At 50.5% G+C, this 22,471-nt stretch overlaps 9 protein-coding genes across 9 annotated transcripts, besides 1 other annotated feature; 5 read left to right on the top strand and 4 right to left on the bottom strand.

The window, feature by feature from the left end:
* Nucleotides 1–22,471: part of a sequence feature (contig 1.98 826..565485(-1)) that runs on past both edges of the window.
* Nucleotides 779–1,644, top strand: ANIA_05752 (protein srb5; the record flags this gene model as incomplete). The annotated part of the gene is made up of 2 exons (XM_658264.1): nucleotides 779–1,254; nucleotides 1,323–1,644. The coding sequence occupies 2 exons, from the start codon at nucleotides 779–781 to the stop codon at nucleotides 1,642–1,644; spliced, it is 798 nt and encodes a 265-aa protein (XP_663356.1).
* On the top strand, nucleotides 1,873–5,184 carry ANIA_05751 (putative DNA 3'-phosphatase Tpp1; the record flags this gene model as incomplete). Its single annotated transcript, XM_658263.2, has 12 exons — nucleotides 1,873–2,210; nucleotides 2,269–2,438; nucleotides 2,495–2,607; nucleotides 2,656–2,955; nucleotides 3,010–3,134; nucleotides 3,198–3,337; nucleotides 3,389–3,449; nucleotides 3,722–3,867; nucleotides 4,101–4,252; nucleotides 4,689–4,764; nucleotides 4,794–4,944; nucleotides 5,144–5,184. The coding sequence occupies exons 1-12, from the start codon at nucleotides 2,126–2,128 to the stop codon at nucleotides 5,182–5,184; spliced, it is 1,560 nt and encodes a 519-aa protein (XP_663355.1). The 5' UTR covers nucleotides 1,873–2,125.
* Nucleotides 5,779–7,368, bottom strand: ANIA_05750 (uncharacterized protein; the record flags this gene model as incomplete). Its single annotated transcript, XM_658262.1, has 2 exons — nucleotides 5,779–6,962; nucleotides 7,065–7,368. 2 exons carry the CDS (start codon nucleotides 7,366–7,368, stop codon nucleotides 5,779–5,781), a joined length of 1,488 nt encoding a protein of 495 aa, XP_663354.1.
* Nucleotides 9,485–10,962, top strand: ANIA_05749 (M20 family metallopeptidase; the record flags this gene model as incomplete). Its single annotated transcript, XM_658261.2, has 1 exon — nucleotides 9,485–10,962. Exon 1 carries the CDS (start codon nucleotides 9,688–9,690, stop codon nucleotides 10,960–10,962), a length of 1,275 nt encoding a protein of 424 aa, XP_663353.1. The 5' UTR covers nucleotides 9,485–9,687.
* Nucleotides 11,199–13,786, bottom strand: ANIA_05748 (glycoside hydrolase family 47 protein; the record flags this gene model as incomplete). Its single annotated transcript, XM_658260.2, has 4 exons — nucleotides 13,698–13,786; nucleotides 12,933–13,613; nucleotides 12,230–12,874; nucleotides 11,199–12,181 (listed from the first exon to the last, which is right to left on the bottom strand). Exons 2-4 carry the CDS (start codon nucleotides 13,429–13,431, stop codon nucleotides 11,199–11,201), a joined length of 2,127 nt encoding a protein of 708 aa, XP_663352.1. The 5' UTR covers nucleotides 13,432–13,613; nucleotides 13,698–13,786.
* On the bottom strand, nucleotides 14,005–15,459 carry rpt4 (proteasome regulatory particle base subunit RPT4). The gene is made up of 4 exons (XM_050612258.1): nucleotides 15,161–15,459; nucleotides 14,708–15,094; nucleotides 14,202–14,658; nucleotides 14,005–14,152 (listed from the first exon to the last, which is right to left on the bottom strand). Exons 1-4 carry the CDS (start codon nucleotides 15,375–15,377, stop codon nucleotides 14,032–14,034), a joined length of 1,182 nt encoding a protein of 393 aa, XP_050468200.1. The 5' UTR covers nucleotides 15,378–15,459; the 3' UTR covers nucleotides 14,005–14,031.
* aspf22 (enolase acuN) lies at nucleotides 16,088–18,356 on the top strand. The gene is made up of 6 exons (XM_658258.2): nucleotides 16,088–16,194; nucleotides 16,578–16,710; nucleotides 16,774–16,830; nucleotides 16,898–17,237; nucleotides 17,292–17,732; nucleotides 17,784–18,356. Exons 2-6 carry the CDS (start codon nucleotides 16,587–16,589, stop codon nucleotides 18,136–18,138), a joined length of 1,317 nt encoding a protein of 438 aa, XP_663350.1. The 5' UTR covers nucleotides 16,088–16,194; nucleotides 16,578–16,586; the 3' UTR covers nucleotides 18,139–18,356.
* Nucleotides 18,559–19,855, top strand: ANIA_05745 (protein hcr1). The gene is made up of 3 exons (XM_658257.2): nucleotides 18,559–18,678; nucleotides 18,733–18,809; nucleotides 18,868–19,855. Exons 1-3 carry the CDS (start codon nucleotides 18,660–18,662, stop codon nucleotides 19,567–19,569), a joined length of 798 nt encoding a protein of 265 aa, XP_663349.2. The 5' UTR covers nucleotides 18,559–18,659; the 3' UTR covers nucleotides 19,570–19,855.
* Nucleotides 20,078–22,340, bottom strand: ANIA_05744 (14-3-3 adaptor artA-like protein). The gene is made up of 8 exons (XM_050612259.1): nucleotides 21,842–22,340; nucleotides 21,665–21,672; nucleotides 21,555–21,601; nucleotides 21,463–21,482; nucleotides 21,387–21,398; nucleotides 21,029–21,303; nucleotides 20,889–20,976; nucleotides 20,078–20,828 (listed from the first exon to the last, which is right to left on the bottom strand). The coding sequence occupies exons 1-8, from the start codon at nucleotides 21,851–21,853 to the stop codon at nucleotides 20,478–20,480; spliced, it is 813 nt and encodes a 270-aa protein (XP_050468201.1). The 5' UTR covers nucleotides 21,854–22,340; the 3' UTR covers nucleotides 20,078–20,477.

A 22,471-nucleotide genomic window follows, 5' to 3' on the forward strand; every position in this document is an offset into this window, starting at 1 on the left:
GTGTGATAATCTGTGTTGTAATAATTACCGGCTGTGTAACAAAATTACCAATATTACCCGCAAACTGCAGTCGGTCTGGCGGGGTGATAACGCTTTCGGGGTAAATGTCAGTCCGGAACCTGCCTTCTCCAACTGCTTAGAGGGGGTTCGCTGGATGCGCCGAAGTGACTTTACCCAACCCGCATCACCGGTGAGGAGTTAAAGTGGAGGACTGCTACACTTTACCTTTCTCCCCGCATCTCTCCTCCATTCCGGATTCCCCTGGCGCCCTCCAAGCATTCCTAGACCACTCGTCTGTAGTTGGGGAGGCACAAGTCAAGTCGGCGTTGCTAGTCCAGATTCCGGGCGCCACAGTCCTCCGCCCCGTCTCCGACAACTTCCATCTTTTCACGTGACTCTCAGAGAGCTCCGCCGAAACGGTAATAAAACGCCAGAGCCTTGGAGACGCTGCGCGCCGTGATTCTAAAAATCCGAAGCCAATCACGCGATCCTGCAGCGTGCAGAGTACCAATTGGAGCTTATGTGATAGGAGTCACGTCGGGATCTACTTTTTGCCAAATCCGGGGCTCGACATCGATGGTTCGACATCGAACCATACCAATCCGAAACCGCCAGCTTCAAACTCTTCAAGTCCAATTGCGCTTGGCTCGGAACCTGTGAAACCAGTCACCGTCCCGGCTTTTCCCGCTCGGCTGCCCACCCCGACCGAGATTGGGCCTTGACGATCTTGCGACCATCTTCGGATACGAGCTGTCTTTGCGGTCAACTGCTACCTAATATGCACGAGCTTCTGCTCTTCGCCTCGGTTCCGTCGCACCAACACCATGAGCTGTTGCAGCAGCTTACTGGGCTGACAGCCATGCAGCCCCGTCACTGTCTAGAACGGCGTTTGATCTTCAAGGCCACTAGAAAACCTGATCTCGCCAACATGCGCAGCGGCACTGGCCAGGGTCCTGATATTGTACGGCTCAATAAAATGCTGAATGGGCAGATGTTCTACACGCAGGTCGTCGGCCCTCTATCCGAGGCAGATTTCGACGGAAAACCGTCGTCATCTGATAGCCAGGATGTTTCCATGTCGGGGACACATGAAGCTGCAGGTAGCTCCTACGACTACGACAGCCAGCCGTGGAGGCTCGAATTTAGAGACACTCCTGAGGCAGGCTTCCGGTCGACCATCACGGCTCGGCTGGCGGCTAGCGCTGCTCTACCGAAAGGGGATGTTGTGCCTTCTATGAATGCCTGGGGATATAGGTTAGTACTCCGCAGCTATTATTCGGGCTCATTCGGATGGGCGACATGGGTTGTTGACGGTTCTACAGTTTCGTAACCGAGTATGTGGTGGAAGGAGATATGTTCATTTACAACGACATCGTAATTTTCCTGCATCGTGTTTTACAATATCCGGCCACTGGCCAGGAACCACATGAACCGCGGCGACAGCTGCCCTCGTTCCGAGACCTGGCTCCTTTGGAAAAAACCGGGAGCTATATCCTGCAAGCTGCCATCACAGTCCAAGATGGCAGTAACCAAGAACTGATGAGAACGGCCTCTCAGCATTTATTTGGGCTTCGGGAGCAGCTCAAGTCAGCGGTCCGTCTCGAGCATGCTGATCGACTGTCACTAGACACGCGCGCCAGGTAGCGATAATTGCCATTAACTATACCCCGGAGCATGACTCCAAGTAAATACATATAATAGGTGTTGTTTGGAAAAGAAAAATAATATATAACCAAAAGTGCTGCTCTCTTAATGGTGAATTGCTCTTACTGGTCTAATAACTTCAGTGGAGCATGTGACTTCGTGAACCTCAGCGCGCCAAAACGCGCCTTGTACTTTCATGCCTAGGGTCAAACTATCAGTTTCAATATCCTTTAACACAGTCCAAGATTCCAAGACCTCATCAACTCTGAGATGTTGAGGACTATTGCTTTTCGTTTTTAAACCACATAATCATCCTGCAGCTCCAAATTTTGCTCCGGCATCCCCTATCTTCAGAGCTCAACCGTTCAGCCGGCAAATCGAGCTTCTGATAGGCAACGAGCCGCGCAGCCTAGCACTTAGCTGCTTTAAAGAGTAACTCTACTAATTAGTAGTTGCGAGATTACTATACTCATCTTGCCATATGGCGGGAGAAGGAGCCCTGAAGCGGGCAGCCTCAAGATCGATCTCTCCTCCGCCTCTCAGAAGAAAGGCTGAGACACTGAAGAGTAAGTGAAGCATATCGCGCATTCTCACTTCACTGACATGCCTATCAATTTCATGTAGAGTCCGTGGCGACCTCATTCTTCACACCTGTATCACAACGCAAAACTGAGCCAACAAGTATCTCGTGGAGGATCGTCAACCACACATTGATTGTGGGAAAGTTTTCGTTGGGACCAGGCGAACCCCCCCCAAAAAGCTCTGGCAAGCCCAAGATAGCTGCTTTTGACTTCGTAAGTTATCATGCCGACGCTCATGTGAGAGTATCAGTATTGATTATCATTCACAGGACTCTACTTTAGTTGCGACAGCCTCTGGGAATACGTTTCCTAGAGATTCTGCTGACTGGAAGTGGTGGAGGCAAAATGTTCCCTCAAGGCTTCAGAAACTCAACGCAGACGGGTGAGTGAAAGTCTAGCCTATCTTCGCCGGATAAACTGACGGTTTTAGCTACCACGTTGTCATCTTCACAAACCAGGGTAAAATCAGTCTCAAAAAGGACAAAAAAGGAAATGTCTCCAGTTACTTCAACAAGTTCAAGGAGAGAGTTTCGGCCGTGATGAAACAGCTAAATATCCCGTTGAGTGTATATGCTGCAACTGAGCATGATGAGTACAGGAAGCCCAGGGCGGGGATGTGGAAAGAATTTCTCGATGACTACGATTTCGACGTAACTGGCATTGATTCCTCTCAGTCGATATTCGTCGGGGATGCTGCCGGACGCCCAGGAGACCACTCCGCAGCCGATCGGTAAGTCAGAGTCATTTTGGAGGTCGTTGAATGATCGTAGCTGACAGCATCGAGGGGGTTCGCCGCCAACGCTAACATGGTCTTCAAAACGCCGGAAGAGTTCTTCCTGGGTGCTGCACCGGAGCCAGTAGTGGCATTCGATCCAGCTGTATACCTACAGAATAACTCTGTTGACGATGGTGAGGCTACAAATGTACGAACGCGGGATAATTGTTATACTGATACTAGGACCTGAGCACCAGCATTACCGCAGTTCTCAAAAACTAGTCCTCTAGAGCTTGTGATATTCTGTGGCAGTCCGGGTGCTGGGAAATCAACCTTCTTTTGGGACTATCTCAAGCCACTAGGTTATGAGCGTGTGAATCAGGACATTCTGAAGAGCGTATGTTCCTAGATCCCAGGAAATGAATCTATGAAACTGACGGACAATCAGCGAGCGAAATGCATTAAAGTGGCCAAAGAGCACCTTGCCGCCCAAAAATCTGTGGTTGTAGGTATGCATCGACGGACACTCGTGAATCGACTCTTCGCACACTCAAACCTGTCCTCCATCATTCCTATTCAGTTCATGCATACAATAGTCAACCCTTGCATTTTGTCCGACATCAAGCAGCAAGTACTGCGCAGCGTGCATCGGATACTATTCCCAAAACAATCGCCCTCTCTGCCCGTCCACTCATAGCCACAACCACTCAAACCAGCATATCAAATTTGCTCCGGTGCTGTCCTATATTAGTTGCTGACACATTTCTCATTCGTTCTGCAGATAACACAAATGCCGATGTAGAAACAAGGGCGCAGTGGATCGGGGTCGCAAAGGAATTTAATGTGCCAATTCGCTGTGTTTATTTTACTGCACCCCCGGCGCTTTGCAAACATAATAACGCGGTCCGTGCCGCGAATACAAGCCTTGTGAGTCAAACTTCTCTTCTATCTATACCCACATGCGTGCATTTGTCAGCACCAGCAGATGCTGCTGCTTTGACATTTGAGTTCTGGGCTGCATCCTGCCCCTCATACCGCCGAACCACTCCCTACATCGCAGCACATACCTGAATAGCGCATGACTATGCGTCTACCTCTGCTATCCTGAACACCACCAGTAGCACAATGCAAAGCTCAATACTAATAATAAACAAAAAAAGAACCCCGAATCCCGCACCCTTCTTCCCGGAATCGCTTTCGGCGACTTTGTCAAGCGCTTCAAGGAACCATCTCTCGCTGAAGGGTTTCAGGACATTCTTCGCGTGGACTTTCGGTTCCGTGGAGATGATGATGCGAAGAATCTTTGGAAGCAGTATTGGATATAATCTTCGAGGAGAGCATGCCCTGCTGGATTGATATGGCTTGCTACTATATCGCCCCTATGCTCTGTGAGGCCCCTTGGAGGAGTATTTCTCCCTCTCTTCTCGTTCCAAAACTGCTATAATCTGCTATGTAATTCGACCCTGTGCACGATACGCCCTGTGAAACGAACGATGGCTGTGGTTGGGGTCAATCACGGAGTTATGATTCGAGCGATGTCGCTCAAATCCGTTTTCGATTCAGGTGCATTTAGATTTGCTTACTATAGCTGCAAATTCATACATGGAAGCTTATTGAACTCTATTTCAGACTTGCATATTCTGGCCATAAAAGGGCACTCTTCCATTTACTTGGGGGTGAATTTCCCTCCTCACTCGCCTGGGTACATATAGGCAGACTAGTAACCAGTTTATGCAAACGCCACGCAGCCAAATGATCCTCTGTACAACGTTGCTCAGCCCGGGTTCCGCACCTCCTTCCGCCTCCATCGTTCGACCTAGGTACGTAAGCTATAACTGAATGTGGAGCTAAAGGTAGAAAAGCTTTCGAGCTATGGCCTCCTTCTGGCTCTGCTCTGCAGTGCAGCGACGGAACATGCTACTAGCGCTGACCTCCCCATAGGACGAGGAGTGACCAGCTGTCAGACTCTGGACTTCGTTCCTACTCGTCGTGATTTGACCGCAGGTAAGTGCAGTTTGAAGTAGACACACTGTATTGGGATCTATCCCAAAAGTCTCCTGCAAGGGTCTACTTATCTATTCGCTTCAGCACTTCAGACCCTGGTCGGATTTGCAAGTTTACGGGTAGTATAAAGATGATTCAGGTCCATTATAGGATTAAGTATGCTTCTATATACATCCGTGCTTGTGTGATGAAGTAACAGCTTCAAAAGAGGTACAGGCGTCACAGGGTCCCATCATTTGACAGGTGTTCATCTTTCTCCCCATCCGTTAGGGTAGCATGACAGGGTTAGTAAACAACAGGCCCTTGCAACTGTTCCACTTCTGCCACTCCTGCCAATTCTTTTTTACCCCTAGAGAAAGGTTAAATCCGCGGTTCATGCAGGTATACAAGTGTTTAAAAAAAACAGAACTGATCATGCTGCACGGCCGCACCATAATATGATGCAGGGAGATCATTATCGTGTAATCATGCAATATGGTAAGACACAAAGGGAATGGTATCATGTGGTCATTAAGGAATGAACTGCACCTGGCGAGTCAGTAGTCGCTGGCGCATTGAGGTCATCAGTCATCAAGGATCACAGATCACAACATAGGTTAAAACATGAGGTGGCTGTATAGATCGCTTAGGCTTAAACATGAAAGAAAACAGTGAACGTTAATCATCACGCTCGCTGGATAGCGTTTGAGAGGCGCGGACAATCGTAAGATGTTGTACATCCAAGCCTCTCAGCTTGTTTTTTTTTGTTTTTTTTTTTTTTTTTGTTTTTTGTTTTCCCCGGAAATAGAAACGGGGCTTGTAGCGAGTTCGATATCGCCGAAGTCGAAATTGATCCTACACTCGGGACACCAAGTCGTGGAAGAACCTGAAAAAGTTTCGCTTCAAGGACCGATCCCGACATCGCCCAGTTGCCGGTGCAATCTTCATAGGCCCAACAATCTCACCGTCGCCTAGTTCGGGGAATTTGTCGTCGTGCAGGGTTGGAATCTTGACTTGTTCGCACGGATCACGGTGGGATTCGATTGTGCTCAATACTGGTCCGTTCAATGCCTCAAGATGGGCAAGCATTGCTTCGTAATGGCGCTTCCATTCGCTGTTGATTGACTCCCATTTCTCCTGCGTCAACTTGTAGATCTTCGATGTAACACCGTAATGCTCTCCAGTCCGAACCAGATGTTTAGTAAAATTGCATTGCGCCAGGTCCCACTGACTGCGTAATCGCCGGAATGATTCAAGATCGTAAACTTCAGGGACATATGGCTCTGGTTGGATGGTGAAATTTGCATGGCCAAGTTGAATTGCCCACTCGTCATTTGGATCGGAAAGAGTCAGAGGGGGCACATCGCCAGAAACAGTTCGGATTGTGCTTGCTCGCGGACGGCTAAAAGAAGCGATGGATGGCTTGGTGGACAATGGAGGCGACGGAAGATTAGCTAAACGGTCCCTAAGTGCATTTGGATCCGGACTGGCATTCGAAACATCGGCAACAGAAGGAGACTGTAAGGGAGACTGGATCACGGAAACGGAGTTCTCGAGATCGTCACCCATAAGCGGCGGGAGAAGAGGAGTGGTGGCTTGCGGAGCGCACTCGTCCTGGTCTTGCTGGTTTGCCTTAGATATGTCTATTGGCTGCGCCCCTGACTCGCCGAGGTGCTCCTCAAAGATTGTTCTTGCCGGAGAAGGAGGAATTTGGGCCGACTCAACCCAGCTCATAGGGGCTGTTGTAGTTGGGCTGGCAGCAAATACAGATGCGGAAGAGTTCGTTCGAGACCGCACCTGTGGTGAAAATGATTCTCCATCTGCGCCGTCGGATCCTCGTTTGGACTTCCAACGGTTGGAGATAGTGGATATTCGCGATCCAATGCGGGAAAGACCGTTTGCAGAAGCATTGTCGGAGCGTCTCTTCTTGGGAGAGTGCACCATATCCATACCGGTATCAGTGAAACTATAACCGTCGCAAGTACTGACTGTGGATAGGTACGAATCTTCAGCGCCGGATAGCCCTTGATCGAAATGCTCTGCGAGTTTAGCGTTAGTTGAAATATTCTTTTTCTTTCCAAGTTCAAAACACCATGACAATAAATCAAAACAAAACGAGGCCGGGGGCGAGGGCTGCATACGGAAATATTCTTCTTCGAGATCCCTCGCTTGCGACCCGTAGGGCTCTTCTTCTTTCACACCCGTCAAGGGATTCCGACAACTGATATCCATTGAGTTGCCATGACCGGGAGACGAGACGAGAGATGACGCGGAGCTGGAGAAACGTGTGTGGCCCTTGGCGGAAAACAAAGAAACCGCGGGTGAGACTGGTGTGGACGCGGTTAAAGGAGACTGGGGAGGCTGGCGAGAAAGAGGCGAGGGATCGCCCATATTGTCGTTGCTCTCGCGCCGTTTGGCCTCAAGAAGCTGTGAAAGCTTCAGCATTGCAGGTATGGATGTATAGTAACTGCGTTCGTCCAGTCGATCAGGATCTGGATCTTGATGCAGGCGTATTTTTAGAGTTCGAATGGCCGATCAGCAGAGTGGTGCTCACGTGCGGCAGCTGTAGGTAAATCAAGACAAGATTCAGGGAAGCAAAGGCATGTCGAGGATGTGAAAACGAGACAATGAGTTCGGTGAGTTAGGATGAAATAATTTTATGGAGGGGAATGAAGTTGTGACTCTTCAGCGCGAGTGGCAGTAGAAAGACGTGGCGGTCTAAAAGGCAACGAACGGGTGGAAGAAGAAACTGCGGAAGCTGCGGGCAGGAAGCGGCAGGCGCAGAAATATGGGCAATTCTTATTGCCTGGCAAAGAAACTGCCCGTGCTCAGTCCTCAGGAAGCAATCAGATTCAGTCTATAGGGCAGCAGTGGGCAGTGGGCAGCAGACACCGGGAAAACGTGGAGCGCGTTGGTCGTTGGCAGACAGCGACAGCTGGCGGGCAGTGACAGCGCAGACTGTATTCTCTTAATGCTTGCTCTTGCTGGGGTTTGATTCCTGAACGATCAAGGGTAGAATCCTTCCTGGCTTTGCGATGTGATACACAAATGAATAATATTCTTGTCAGAGAGAAATCTCAGCGAGGGCGATAATAATAGAATATTGATGGAATGGATCAGGGCAGCGCAGACAGAGCCCACCGTCCAGTCGCGGTCGTCCCAGGGTTCCGTTGGAAGAAGTTCTTTTTGTTGCCACGACTGGTCGGCTCTTCAGGTCGGTTACGCAGGGTCACAGGAAGCTTAAGCTGATTGTATACGACAGCTACGGTACTTTGTCCCTGGCGTCAAATGAACCTACTCCTCCTCTACCTTACTTGAAGCTCCAGAAAACCCCGACAATGACGCTGAACATCTCGAGAACTAACACTTCTAGAAACTTGACCGATCAGCGCCCAGGCTAAATCCACTCCCCCAGCAAGAGAATCTGACACTAAAATCGTCTAGACTCCGACCGACTCGACTGGTCCAACTCGTCGGGTTTCTTCTCGGCGCCGTGCGACCCATCAAGACGAGATGATCAACTTGGAGAAGAGCATGAGCTATCAGGTCGACCACAGGCAGGCGAGTGTCTGAGACAGCGGCCGTCTTGCGCGGTGCATATATGTCCGAAGGGACTGGTCGAATCTTTAATTGACCTCACAGCGACGAGCGTAAGCAGAACCCTGGCCAGGTTGGAGCTCGAACGGCTGGGAAAAGTCAAGGCCCCTGGGGGAGAAAATGGATTGCTCCCGGCGCTAGGGACTGGTTTTTTTTCCCTCATCCTGGTAGGTCAACAGCCGTTTTTCATCGTGAATTATTAATTCGGATTCAAGGTCCAATCCCGACGAGCGCAGCACGGCAATTCCAGAATGTTGGTGCCGACGTCAAACCCACATGGCGAACGAAACGGCAACTGTGGTTCGCCTCATGCTTGCGCTCAACCTTTTCGAACCAAGAATCTGATGGAACTCTGATGGCGAGGCCCTGACAGCCACAGCGACGGCCGGAAGATCCTGCTTCCAGAATTGTTGTTCCGGCTCCTGTGGGTGACAGAAGCCAAGCAAAGAGGCGTTAGGAGGCGTGCCCGCGTTGATGCTCTTTTCAGGGTCGGCCCAGTAGTGACTCTTTGGCCTTTTTACCGTCCGACTTCGCATGTAGTCTCTTTCAATCCCGGCTAATAGTCTGCAGACTGACCATACCGGACCTCACGGTTGTGAGACTGCCGCTCTGCTCTCAACTGGCCGGGGAACTGAGCACAAAGATAGCTGTGCGTCAGAATCTCCAGCTCGGTTAGGGTAAGTTATCCAATCGAAGATGATGTTATAGATACGCAACATGGGGACGATGACGACGCTGGAGCCTCGGGGAGAATCGTTCTGTCGGGAACCTCTTCCGACATCCGTGCGTCATTTTCGTGTTGCACTATAGGTTTCTCCAGGTCGCCGTAGTTTCCGCAGGCGGTGTAATACTGCTGGATCTAATGATGGCGGTAGCAATGAATGACATCAAGTGCTCTTTAAAGAGCAGAGCGGATCCCAATTCAGGGTGGAATGCAGGTTCATTATGATTGAGAGAGGATGGTCGCTTGTGTACTGAGATCTCTGTAGTTTATTCTATTTTCAGAGTGTTGAGCTTCAGACGGCCGTTGGCTGCCTACCCTGGCCTTGTGGGATTGTCCCCGCATCACGACATCACGGCTGTACTACTCCAAACTTCACCTCCACCTCCAGGCAGAGTTCTTGACTTCCAATTGACCCAGAGAATGCCCATCCCGTAAAAGCAGCAATGAATCTTTCCATCCTCGCCGCGCTGGCCCTCGTCAGCTTCAGCACTGCATCCACAGAGCAACAATCCCCGCTCTTCTCGCATGCAGACCGCTCACCAAAATCCATCATTGACGCCTCACCCTTCCTCTCCCTCCACCGAGACCTCGTCTCAATCCCCTCTGTTTCCGGTAACGAGTCCGCTGTTGGCGAATTCCTAGCGTCCTTCCTCGAATCTCACAATTTCAATGTAATAAAGCAGCCAGTCGAAGGGCGCACCTCTCGGTTCAACGTCTTCGCTTACCCGTCGTCTGCTCCATCCAAACCATCCATCCTTCTGACAAGCCACATCGATACTGTTCCCCCGTTCATCCCATACTCTGTACAATACAGTGATAATGAAAGAGATATTGTCATCAGTGGCCGGGGTTGTGACGACGCAAAAGGCAGCGTTGCTGCGCAGGTCGTCGCAGCTCTTGAAACGCTCGCTGAGAATCCCTCTGCGCCCTTAGCTCTCCTGTTCGTTGTTGATGAGGAGGTCGGTGGCGCAGGAATGCGCGCCTTCTCCTTTAACACAACCCTCAACCCATCCCCGGACTCGCCCTCATCCCTCGTTGATGGCTACAAGACGATCATTTTCGGCGAACCAACAGACCTTGCCCTTGTCTCTGGGCATAAAGGCATGCTATCATTCCACGTGCACGTCACTGGCAAGTCCTCGCACTCGGGATACCCGTGGCTGGGGGAAAGCGCTTTGAGCACTATCCTCCCTGCGCTTTCGGTCATCGATAAACTCGGCGATATTCCCGTTGAAAAGGGCGGGCTTCCTTCAAGCGAGAAATACGGCCGCACAACGGTGAACATCGGCCGGGTCGAAGCCGGTGTAGCGGGAAACGTTGTCCCCGCGGCAGCGGACGCGGATGTCACTGTTCGTCTTGCTGCAGGGACTCCAGAGGAGGCGATGGATATTGTGCTCGCGGCTGTTGCTAACGCAACGGGGGACAACCCCCATGTTGTTGTGAAATTTGCAGAGGGGCCGAATGGTGGTGTTGGTGGGTATGCGCCTCAGGATCTCGATACGGACGTGCCTGGGTTCGAGATTACCACTGTGAATTACGGCACTGATGTGCCTAATCTGAAGGTCTATGAGGAGAATGATGTGAAGAGATATCTCTACGGACCAGGGAGTATTCATGTTGCCCATGGAGATCATGAATCGATTACGGTTGCGCAGTTGGAGGAGGCTGTTAAGGGATACAAAAAGTTGATCACAGCTGCATTGGAGCGGATTTACTGAATGTTCCTTGATCCCTTATGACATATATACATATTGACGCGCCGAGTTATGTTTACGTCAAACCTGACTGTTGCACCGTTCAGGCATTCAAATTTATGTTTATACAGCCAGTCTAGGACATATTTTGGAAGCAAGCGAATCTCAATCCCAAAATACATTCCAGTCTACGAAAACGACGGCAGCGGCCACACCCGTACATAGAAAACAAGAAAGAAGAAAAAAAAAAGAAACTAAACTTATACAGGTACAGACTTAGGCACCCTCGCACTCCTGACCCAGCCCGTACTCAACTCCCCTGTAGGCTTGAATCTGGGCATTGGATGAGCCTCGGTATTAAATACGTTCTCCTCAAGCGAGATGAAGTCGCGGTCCGAAAAGAGCAGATAGAAATACTTCAGCGTCTCAGCCATCCAGAAGCTTTCCATATTATCGCGCTGCATAGGCGGCTCGGAGTTCACATTGGAGAGGGAGGTGAAGCCGACAATGCGGTATGCCGTTGCGTCTCCGGACTCGGTCTCATAATGAGACGACCTTTCGACGACGGCGGTATGCTTGATAAAGGACTTGAACATTTCCCATCCCCAGTGGCGGTATGTTTCGTCTCCCGTGATGCGGTACATGTAGAAGAGGGATTCGATGGTTTCCGGGCGCTGGAGATTATGTCTATCCTGAGGCTGGATGATAATGTCGCGACGCCAGGAGTTAGGGTCTGAATTTGAGTCTGCGAGAGGGTACAGCGCTTGGGATTTCAGCGGTAGATCTTTGTCCGCGGGCTTCTTGTCCGCGTTGCCTGCGGCGAGCGTGGAGTCGGGATACCGGTCTAGCTCGGAGACGTGCGGGGTGTCGATGTCGAAGTAGGTAATTTCGGGGGCTAGGCCGGTGCGGGTGGCTAGATAGGTTGCCCAGCAAGTTTTCATGAGTTCTTTGGCGAGGAGGATTTCTTCGTCCTTACGGCGAGTCCATGCGGCGGACTTTTTGGCTTCAGAGAGAGGGATTCCTTCTGTAGCCCCGAGAGCAATTGTTCCAGGAAGGAAGCAGGCGAGGTGGTCCATTTTCGGGGTTAGAGGGCCGTCAAGACCGGCCTGTCGCTCGCCCAGGACAGTCAACTTGGCATTCTTGGAAAATGTGATGAGGTGTTTGCGAATTCCGACGAGGGCCTCGTCCCACATGTCCTTGTATATTTCTTCTGACGTCTGAAGGTATTGCTTAACAAGATACTCTGAATGTTATTAGCACCGATCTACTTCACTGCTTTGACATCACGTACCATAATAAGAGTCGCCTCTGCTACCGAGGCGAATGTTCGCTCCCCTGAACGTTCCCGTATCTGGATAGATATAGATCGGGAGAAGGCCATCAGGGGCTTGATTGGCGTCAACCACTTGCATTACCTTCTCCACAACGCGCCAGTACTCAGCCTCGCCCGTCAGTTTGGCTAGGTACTTGAATTCCAGTTGTACGGAGGTGGCCTCAGCCGTAGATGAGGCGCCGCGGTCTGAATGCGACGGGATACCAGTCGATGTATTGAGGTTCACACTGGCATACGGAATACCTGTTTCCGATTCGAAAGCCCCAAGTAGTCTTTCCGCAAGGTCGGTTGCCTTTTCAATATAGAGATCCTCCCCTGGGGAACCAACGTCGTCGTCGGGAATGGGGGCAAGGTTGGAATACTCCGTAGAGAGATAATGAGCAGAGAGCAGACCACCGAGCATGCGTATTGTCGTTTCAAAAGTGCTCACATCGTGATCCTGGTCATATTGTAGCGAGTTATGAATCCATGTGCGCGCATGTTGTACACGAGATGTCAAGTTCATGATCATCAACGTGTCCAGTGCATCCACAATCTGCCAGCCCATTCCACCCTCGATCATCTGTTTGCCCTTTTTGGTGACCGGATGATACTCGTCAAAGCCTTCCAGCGGTAAATGTCAGTAAACAATTGCTCTCCAGGCAGGCACGTAGAGACATACCCCAGGCATACTGCTCGTAACCATCCCAGCTGACAATGAAAGCATCCCGGACCTTCTCTCGTCGTGCTGCCCAGTCAATGCCCTTCAGCGGAGTACCGTCATAGGGCTGCTCTGAGTCCAAGCGCTGCACCCACCTCCATAACTCCTCCCCCTTAACTGTATCAGGAGTCCAGGGAGACCGGTAGGTATCACTAGACCCAGTAACAATATACCACAAACTAAAAAGACCAAGCAGAAGGATTATGCCTTGGAGAACCCTCCTCCGCCTGAGCCTAGGGCCAGTTCGGCGCGGCGCAAAGTACGGTTTGTCCTTGTACATGGGCAGGGTGCGGTCACCGGAGAAGAAATTGTTGAGGTTGTTCGTGACACCGGCTGATTGGGAGAAACCGTAACCCCCTAGCCCGTTGGCTCCCGGGCTGCGACTGGCCTGCCAGTATTTTTCTGAAGGGGACCGTGAGGTAGGGTATGCGGGACTGCCGTGAGTATTTGGAAAAGACATGGCCGTTCCGTCCTCTCAAGCGCTAAGAAAAGGTCTCGCAAAGACCGCGATATGATCGATGCTCCAGCTAGGCGGTAGTCATAGATGATAACGGTTCAGGCGCTCGGTCGGTGTGCTATCGTCGCTCTTCGTTGTCACGTTCGGAGGATAATAACTGCAGCTTAAGCCGGCATGGATAGATCCTGAAGGATGTTAGCATCTGCTACGACCTTGTTTGGAATGTCGCTTGTGAAGAAGGCGAGGGCCTGAGCTATAGCAACACGAACCTGTACGACTGTGAAACAGACCGCGGCCTACTTGTTTGGCAGACTTGCAAGCACGCTCAAATGGAGCAACTTGCCAGCAGTAAATATATATTTGTTCTGTAGTAATTTGTTTTGGGTTGATGGTATCGCGGAAGTGGCCAATTGTCGTGGTTTAAGTCCGCACCCGCTCAAGATTAGCGCGAGCAACCGCATTGGTTGGAATTGTGAACCAGATCAAGCCAGATCGTGTGAGAGAACAGATACAATACTACACTTAAGTCTTTAACAAGCGCTCGCTTTAACATGGCTCATTTCCCCGGGGATCTGTAAATGACGTGCTATATGCGTGGCTAATCTACAACTTCTGGTATTCGAGCTTGCCTTCCAGTTTCTTCGCTTCTGCTACCTTGCGGACGGCCCTGTTGAAGTCGTCCTGATTGATCGCATCTCGATAGTCCTTGATAGCAAATAGACCCCTTTTCAACGTTAGCAATGACCAAGTACAAAAACAAGGGCATGACATACGCTTCTGTCACAACATTACGGAGATCAGCACCGTTTAGTCCATCGCTCATTTTCACAACACTTTCAAAATCAATGTCGCCCTCCATTTGCACAGTACTGGAATGAATCTTCAGGATCTCAAGACGGCCGACCTCGTTGGGCAAAGGAATCTCAATCTTCCGGTCTAGACGACCCGCACGCAGCAAAGCCGGGTCAAGTGTGTCCGGCCGATTTGTAGCCATGATAATCTTTGTCTTCCCAAGATAGTCAAAACCATCCAGCTGGTTGAGTAGCTCCATCAACGTTCGCTGAATTTCTCGGTCCGCCGAGGTACCTTCCGAAAATCGTCGGCCACCTATAGCATCGATTTCGTCCATGAAGATGATACAAGGTTCGTGTTCTTTGGCGTAACCGAACATTTCTCTGATTAACCGTGCAGACTCACCGATGTATTTGTCAACGATAGCGGATGAGACAACTAAACCGTGTTAGCGGAACGCTAGACCTAACGCTGGTAATCAGCTCACCCTTCAAGAAGTTGGTCTCCATAGAACTTGCGACGGCACGCGCCAAGAGCGTCTTTCCGGTACCTGGAGGTCCGTAAAGCAGTACGCCCTTGGGTGGCTTGATACCCACTCGCTGGAATAGCTCAGGGTTCTTCAGCGGCAACTCAATCACTTCACGTAGTTCACGAATCTGGTCATTCAGACCGCCGATACCAGCAAAGTTGATCTGTCCCGGGTCTTCCAACGACATGTTGTATACCAATGGGTCAACTTCCCTAGGCAGCATTCGCATTATGGTAAGAGTCGTCATATCGAGGGCAACACGGGTACCCTGCTTCAACTTCGATCTATCGACTTTCGAACGGCAGCCGACGACATATCTGGGTCCAGAGGAAGCCTTGACAATGACTACCTAAGATTAGCTGCTATCGTGTGGAATATAATAAAAGAATCTTTCGTCGCAGAAGAACGTACATCGCTCCTCATCGAGCTGCTTCAGCACCTCTCCAATAATCTGACCAACACTTTGCAGAGCTTTGATGTTTTCTTCTGAAATATCAAACTCTCTTTGCAAGTCCTTTATTCCCATACGAAGCGCTTTGAGCTTAGCCTCCCATTCCCGGAGATCCAGTAGGCTCCGCTTGTACTCCTCCAGTGCCTGCTCCCTTTCGGGATCAACAGCACCGTTCATCGTGAATCGATGGTTAACAGCGATGCTGGATCAAACTGATTTCAAGTGACCACAGTTTATTCGTTATAAGAGACTGCTTGCCGGTGCGAGAGGAATGGAGCGATGACGGAGATGCTGATAAAAGGGTATCTGGACTTAGCTTGAGAGCTCGCCTGAGCTACCACCACGGACTCGGTCACATGACTATATTCATGCCATTAAATTCAGGCCAATATAGGCCATGTTCAAGCCGAGCGTTACGTAGTAACTATTATCCGGTAGCTGTCAGGCATTAAGGTATCAACATTTGACCCGACTCTATTTCGCCGTCATTACGCAACGAAGTTGCCGAATTGCGGGCTGCGTGATACTATGGCATGCTCTTGCATGGCTAGATAGCATTCTTTGTAGATTGACCTCGATTCGCATATGAACTACCAGGTTACAGCACAGCACGTCTTTTAGCCAGCTGCGTTACGAAACGAAGATCCTACGGCATCGTAGCGCTTTTGAGAGGCATCAGCGAACTATAGAATAAAGTCACGATCACGCCGGCGTCTACTCTGAGTGATTACCTCAAACAAGGTGGATTGGTTCTCGCGAGCATCCTGTCACCCGCCTTGCGCCGAGGGTGTACGGGAGATCTCGCTGTAGAGCGTCAGTAAGCCTCCTGAGCCAACAAACAGGCAGTGGCTGCCCCACCATCACCTTGGAAAGACTCGGAGCCAGACAACTTGCGTAGGAATACAAGAACCAGCTGCTTTCCATCGAATTCTTGCTCCCTATAGTCCAAATTGCTGTTGTTGTTTTACTACTCTCCCCGTCCGTCCAAAGTTTGGTAAGTGCCGTCTCTTTACATCCGCCTCCTAGGTATACTCTTCTTCAACCCCACCATCCCACCAGCTTAAGCTTGACCTCTCCCCATCATCAGGCAACATACCATCATCATCACAGCTACACCAGCATTGACCTGTCGGTATGCCTCCTTCACATTGCGGTCTTCCTAAGGATGAGTCCAGGCGGTCTCGATCCATCAGCGATTGACCGGATGACTCCATCGCTCACCTGCTGGCATCATTCTTTTTGGGCCATCGGTGAACGACATCCCCGCCTGCTAAATCACTCCCAGCAACTCTTCGCCTCCCCTTTCTGTTATATTTGTTAACTTCTCCGTCCTCCAAAATTTTCCCCTTTTTCTCCTTTCTGACTCTATCCTTCTAGTTCATCAAAATGCCTATCTCCAAGATCCACGCCCGCTCAGTCTACGACTCTCGTGGTAACCCCACCGTTGAGGTGGACGTTGTCACCGAGACCGGTCTTCACCGTGCTATTGTTCCTTCTGGAGCTTCTACCGGTGTGTAACCTATTGAGCATGCGTCGATTGATGAAAAACAAACGTTCCTAACTTCAATTGCAGGTCAGCACGAGGCTCACGAGCTCCGTGATGGCGACAAGTCCAAGTGGCTCGGAAAGGGTACGTTTGCAACCACTCCCACAAGTTTGATACGAGATGGGGACCTCTAACAATGGTTCTCAAATAGGTGTTCTAACTGCCGTCAAGAACGTTAATGAGACCATTGGCCCCGCCGTCATTAAGGAGAACCTCGACGTCAAGGAGCAGTCCAAGATTGACGAGTTCCTCAACAAGCTTGACGGAACTCCCAACAAGAGCAACCTTGGTGCCAACGCCATCCTCGGTGTCAGTCTGGCTATCGCCAAGGCTGGTGCCGCTGAGAAGGGTGTCCCTCTTTACGCTCACATCTCCGACTTGGCTGGAACAAAGAAGCCCTACGTCCTCCCCGTCCCCTTCCAGAACGTCCTCAACGGTGGTTCCCACGCCGGTGGTCGCCTGGCTTTCCAGGAGTTCATGATTGTTCCTGAGTGAGTTTCTTGCCGGCCGTTTGCATTCGTTCAAGTATACTGACATATGGAAAGCACTGCTTCCTCTTTCTCCGAGGGTCTCCGCCAGGGTGCTGAGGTTTACCACAAGCTCAAGGCTCTTGCTAAGAAGAAGTACGGCCAGTCTGCTGGCAACGTCGGTGACGAGGGCGGTGTTGCTCCCGATATCCAGACCGCTGAAGAAGCTCTCGACCTCATCACCGAAGCCATTGAGCAGGCCGGCTACACCGGCAAGATTCACATTGCCATGGACGTTGCCTCCAGCGAGTTCTACAAGCCCGAGGAGAAGAAATACGACCTCGACTTCAAGAACCCCGACAGCGACCCCTCCAAGTGGCTCACATACGAACAGCTTGCCGACCTCTACAAGTCCCTTGCTGCCAAGTACCCCATTGTCAGTATTGAGGACCCTTTCGCTGAGGACGACTGGGAGGCCTGGAGCTACTTCTACAAGACCTCTGACTTCCAGATTGTCGGGTATGTATTGCAATCCGCTTTTTCCTAGTAACTGATCTAACTAGTTAATAGTGATGACCTGACTGTCACCAACCCTCTCCGTATCAAGAAGGCCATTGAGCTCAAGTCCTGCAACGCTCTCCTTCTCAAGGTCAACCAGATTGGTACCCTGACTGAGTCTATTCAGGCCGCCAAGGACTCCTACGCCGATGGCTGGGGTGTCATGGTCTCTCACCGTTCCGGTGAGACTGAGGATGTCACCATTGCCGACATCTCTGTCGGTCTCCGCTCCGGACAGATCAAGACTGGTGCTCCTGCCCGGTCGGAGCGTCTAGCCAAACTGAACCAGATCCTCCGTATTGAGGAGGAGCTCGGCGAGAACGCCGTCTACGCCGGCCAGAACTTCCGCAAGTCTGTTAACCTGTAAATGCCGCTATGAAAACAAACTTCCCCAGTCAAACCTGCAACATCAGGGAATTATTGGGTTAAATTCCTGAACTGGCACGACTCAAGTTTAGTGTGCTGCTCACCCAATTGAGCAGCATAACCTAGCTGTATCAACGAGTGACCGGGAAAGGACAGTTATGATGACGAATCTACCAGCCAGTTACATATACAGTGGCCTAATGAAAAGTTTCTGAAATCAAATAAGTCTCCAAATATAGTATTGTAGTTTGATTTTCAAAACTTCAATATTGTCTGTAGCCCGCATGTCTCATGCAACCAAACCTGAGGATTTCCAACATCGGGCGCTCGACACGTGACTTGTCACAAGCCCCACCAAGCTCATTCATTAGGGATGCGGGCAAAAGAAAGGACTTTTGCCCACTTCAGACGAGTGTCTTGTGTCCGCCACTGATCTTCCCTGCGCACTTCCACTTCGCTACGCAAACGAGTTCCAAGAAATACCCTGCTCATTTTTCGCTCTCACATCGCAGTATAACCACCATGCCGCCATCCAAGTGGGGTAAGTTCAAAATTTCTTTCAATCGTGCCCCGCGGAGGACTAACTCGTCTGCAGATGAAGAAGAGGAAGAGGGAGTTTCCCCTCCACCCGTTGCTGCTCGCCGTCGGTTTGATGATGAAGAGGATGGAGATGTATGTAGGCTCCCTCATTCAACCTGACTGATCTAACCGCACATGCACCTCAAATTAGGTCCTTGACTCCTGGGACGCCGCCGACGACAGCGAAGTAGAGCGTGAGAAGGCCGCGAAGGCTGCCGAAGCCAAAGCCAAAGCTGAAGCTGAAGCTGCCGCCAACAAGAAGAGCAAAGCACAGCGGATAGCAGAGCACAAAACACGCCGCAAAGCCGCCGAGGACGAAGAGGACGACGAGAGTGACGAGGACGAGGCCGAGAAGCGCGCCCGCTTGCGCCGCACGGAAAAGGACTCCGACCTAAAGCACGCGGAGGATCTCTTTGGCGACATTGACCTTAACCGCAACCGGGGCAAGAACAAGACAATTGTTGTGCATGACGCCTCGGGCGACCCGACGCAGGCTGTAGATCTTTCCGCGATGCCCCTGTTCAAGCCGGCGACCAAGGAGCAATTTACCACGTTGTCGAACACGCTTGTACCGCTTTTGACCGCGCAGAGCAAGAAGCCGCAGTATGCACTCTGGCTGCCGGAGTTCGCCAAGCAGCTGGCCAAGGAATTGCCTAGTGGAGATATTAAGAAGGTGGCTAGTGCGTTGACGACGCTGAGCAATGAGAAGATGAAGGAGGAGAGGGCAGCTGATAAGGGAAGCAAGAAGACTAAGGCGGCTAAGACAAAGGTGTCGCTAGTTGCGTCGAGGAGTGACAAAATTGAGACGACCGCTTATGATGATGATGGTTTGGATGACGATGATTTTATGTGATTTTCTTTTCTTGCCTCGCATTTCTTTGCCCTGCGCCTACCTACTTCGCTCAGTTGAAAGTCTAGGTTATACATTGACAATCTTCCTGTCTATTTTTGTATATCCTCTTCCGTTTGGGACATATTCCTTGTTTTAGTATTTGCACTTAGCACTGCTCAGTTCGATGGAGTTGTATACCGGCTCTTGAGAAATTCTTGCTTTTGTGCTTTCGCCCTTCGCTCGTCAGTATATAGAAGCATTTCCTAGTTCAATTCGCCTTATTGGTGATCATGGGAAACCATATATCCAACTTTTAACGAAGCCTATGTGCGTAGCAATCCCTAGCAGTTGCGAATACAGTTTTAAACTGTCCAAGAGTTGCGCGAGCATCTGACTACGAAGGAACAAAATATGAATTCTTCATTTGTGATGGGTGACGATTGGCTACTTTTATTGAACCGCCATTAAGACATGTGCTTGGGCAGAGAGTCAGTCGACCGACAGACTACACTTGCTCATGAATACAAATAATATCAACTACTTCGGTTCAGATATTGAAGCTATGGCCTCTGATTGTATGGAAAACAACAAGGAGGAAAAGGGCAAGGGGTCAACGGTGGAAGGCGATAAGTGAGAAAACGTGGACTAACACATTGTATCTTGCTGGGGTGGGAATAAAAAAGAGAGAATAAAAGAGAGATAGATAACGTCCACTTCGCCCCTTTCCTCCGCTCTCCGAATGTCAAACTCCGCTGGCCGACCCAGATAATTCCGAACAAGTGGAAGATAAGTGCCGGTCCAAACCTGTCACGCAGCTAAAAAAGACCTTTGCAAAACACTTCCAGGGGTGTATTCGCACGTCCAGCAAAGACGCCGAGCACTTAACGCGGTTTTTGATACAACAAAGCAGTAAAAGGGAAACACCGCCCTTACGACTCGGGAGCCTTGGCTTCCTCGGGCTTCTCCTCGGGAGCAGCAGCGTCCTCCTCAGGCTTCTCCTCCTTGGGGGCAGACACGTTCTCGGGTTCGTTGCCGTCGGACGAAGTCCACAGAGTAAGGTTATCACGCAGCAACTGCATGATGAGAGTGCTATCACGGTAGCTTTCCTCGGAAAGTGAGTCCAGCTCCGCAATAGCGTCATCGAAAGCCTGCTTGGCAAGGTGGCAGGCACGGTCAGGGGAGTTCAGGATCTCGTAGTAAAACACGGAGAAGTTCAGGGCAAGTCCCAGGCGGATGGGGTGCGTGGGGGTAAGCTCAGTCTGAGCAACGTCGGTTGCGTTCTATTATGTTTATTTAGCTCATGCTCTAATAACAGGTGCAGAGTTAGAGTCTAATCATACCTTGTAAGCCTCGTGGGCAGCGGTGGCGGCAAGCTTGCGCTTGTTGCCAGACGCGAATTCAGCAAGGTAGCGGTGGTAGTCACCCTTCCTATTTATCACATCAGACACTTCATTCAATTGCTGAATATGACTGAACACACATCTTGTAGTAGAACACCTTAGACTCGCCTGTCTCAGCCTTAGGGATGAGGGACTCGTCCAGTACATCGAGAACGTCTTGGCAGACCTTCTCAAGCTCGGTCTCGATCTTTTGACGGTACTCGCGGATAATGCTGACGTGCTGCTCAGAGCCCTTAGATTCCTCCTTCTGTTCAATGGAGGAGATGATACGCCACGAGGCACGTCGAGTACCGACGACGTTCTTGTAGGCGACAGAGAGAAGGTTACGCTCGTCAACGGTAAGTTCGCCGCCAATCTGGGACGGTGTTAGTCATTTCGAAGGCGGCTGGGCCGAAAAAGAGAAAGGGTATTTTGGTATCGAGACGCGGGAATTCATACGTTGGCGACTTCCTAACATCGAGTCAGCGGTAACGCTCGAAACAAAACATTTCTTCGCAGGCGCTTAGCGACTCACCTTCATATACGTGACCATCTCTATGCGGGGCAGACCATACATTAGCGCTCAAGACAAAAAAAATTCAGACTCCGGAAGTCTAAGCATCTTACCATCGTAACGCTCGGCCTGCTCGCAGAGGCGGGCGAGGAATGTTTTGCTGGAGGAGGAGGGGTGTTAGTTTGGTTCTTATCTGGGGCAACCAGAAAGTCTAGACCCTTACTTCTCACGCTGTACAGAGAGGAAGATTATTAGTAAAGTATAGGCAAGGTGGACAAGAAGCCTTCATAATAAGAAAGACAGGGATGAGAGATACAAGACAAAGTCAAAACGACAAGCTCATGATGCTCGTGCTGAATTGATAACACCAGATGGAGGGGTTGGGCCAAGAACAACATACCTCAGAAGTCATGGTCGACGGTTAGGTTGAGATCGGGAAAGATAAGAGGCAAGGGGTGATATCGAGAGGTTATAAGTTGGACTAAGGAAGCGAAGGACGTGGAAGGGGAGAGCCAGAAGCACAGACGCAACGAAGATCGGGGGGAGTTTGAATGCGATCACAGCAACCAGGAAGCGATGGAACAACGGTGAGGTGACGACCACTCTGGCTTAGCGAGAAAGCGGCAGCCAGTGTTTGTGTTTGTTTTGTTTGTCCAGGGGGTCACCGCTTCGGCGACTGTTGAGCACATGACCTGCCGCTAGATGCCAAGCCAGTATATCACATGACATGCTGTTCAGAGTATATCTGATCTGAAGCCAACCATCCATGGTGAACTATCCAGGTATTCTCTTACCTCGGAGTATATGCAAGGGAGGAAGAGGCAGAACCTATAACAAAATAGGTTAGCTGGCGAGTTGAATGAATCAGACATTGAGATTGGAGAGGAAAAGTCGTTCCCCTTAGAACAATCTTAAAAGCCTACTTCAAAAGCAAGGTCTCCTACAGCCCTACGGTGTACAGCTACTGATTTATGACACACTCTTGTTGGCATAGCATCATATAGGGCCAGCAGAAGCCCACAAGCTCATC

The sequence above is a fragment of the Aspergillus nidulans genome, chromosome V (genome assembly GCF_000011425.1).
Source record: "Aspergillus nidulans FGSC A4 chromosome V".
NCBI lineage: Eukaryota > Fungi > Ascomycota > Eurotiomycetes > Eurotiales > Aspergillaceae > Aspergillus > Aspergillus nidulans.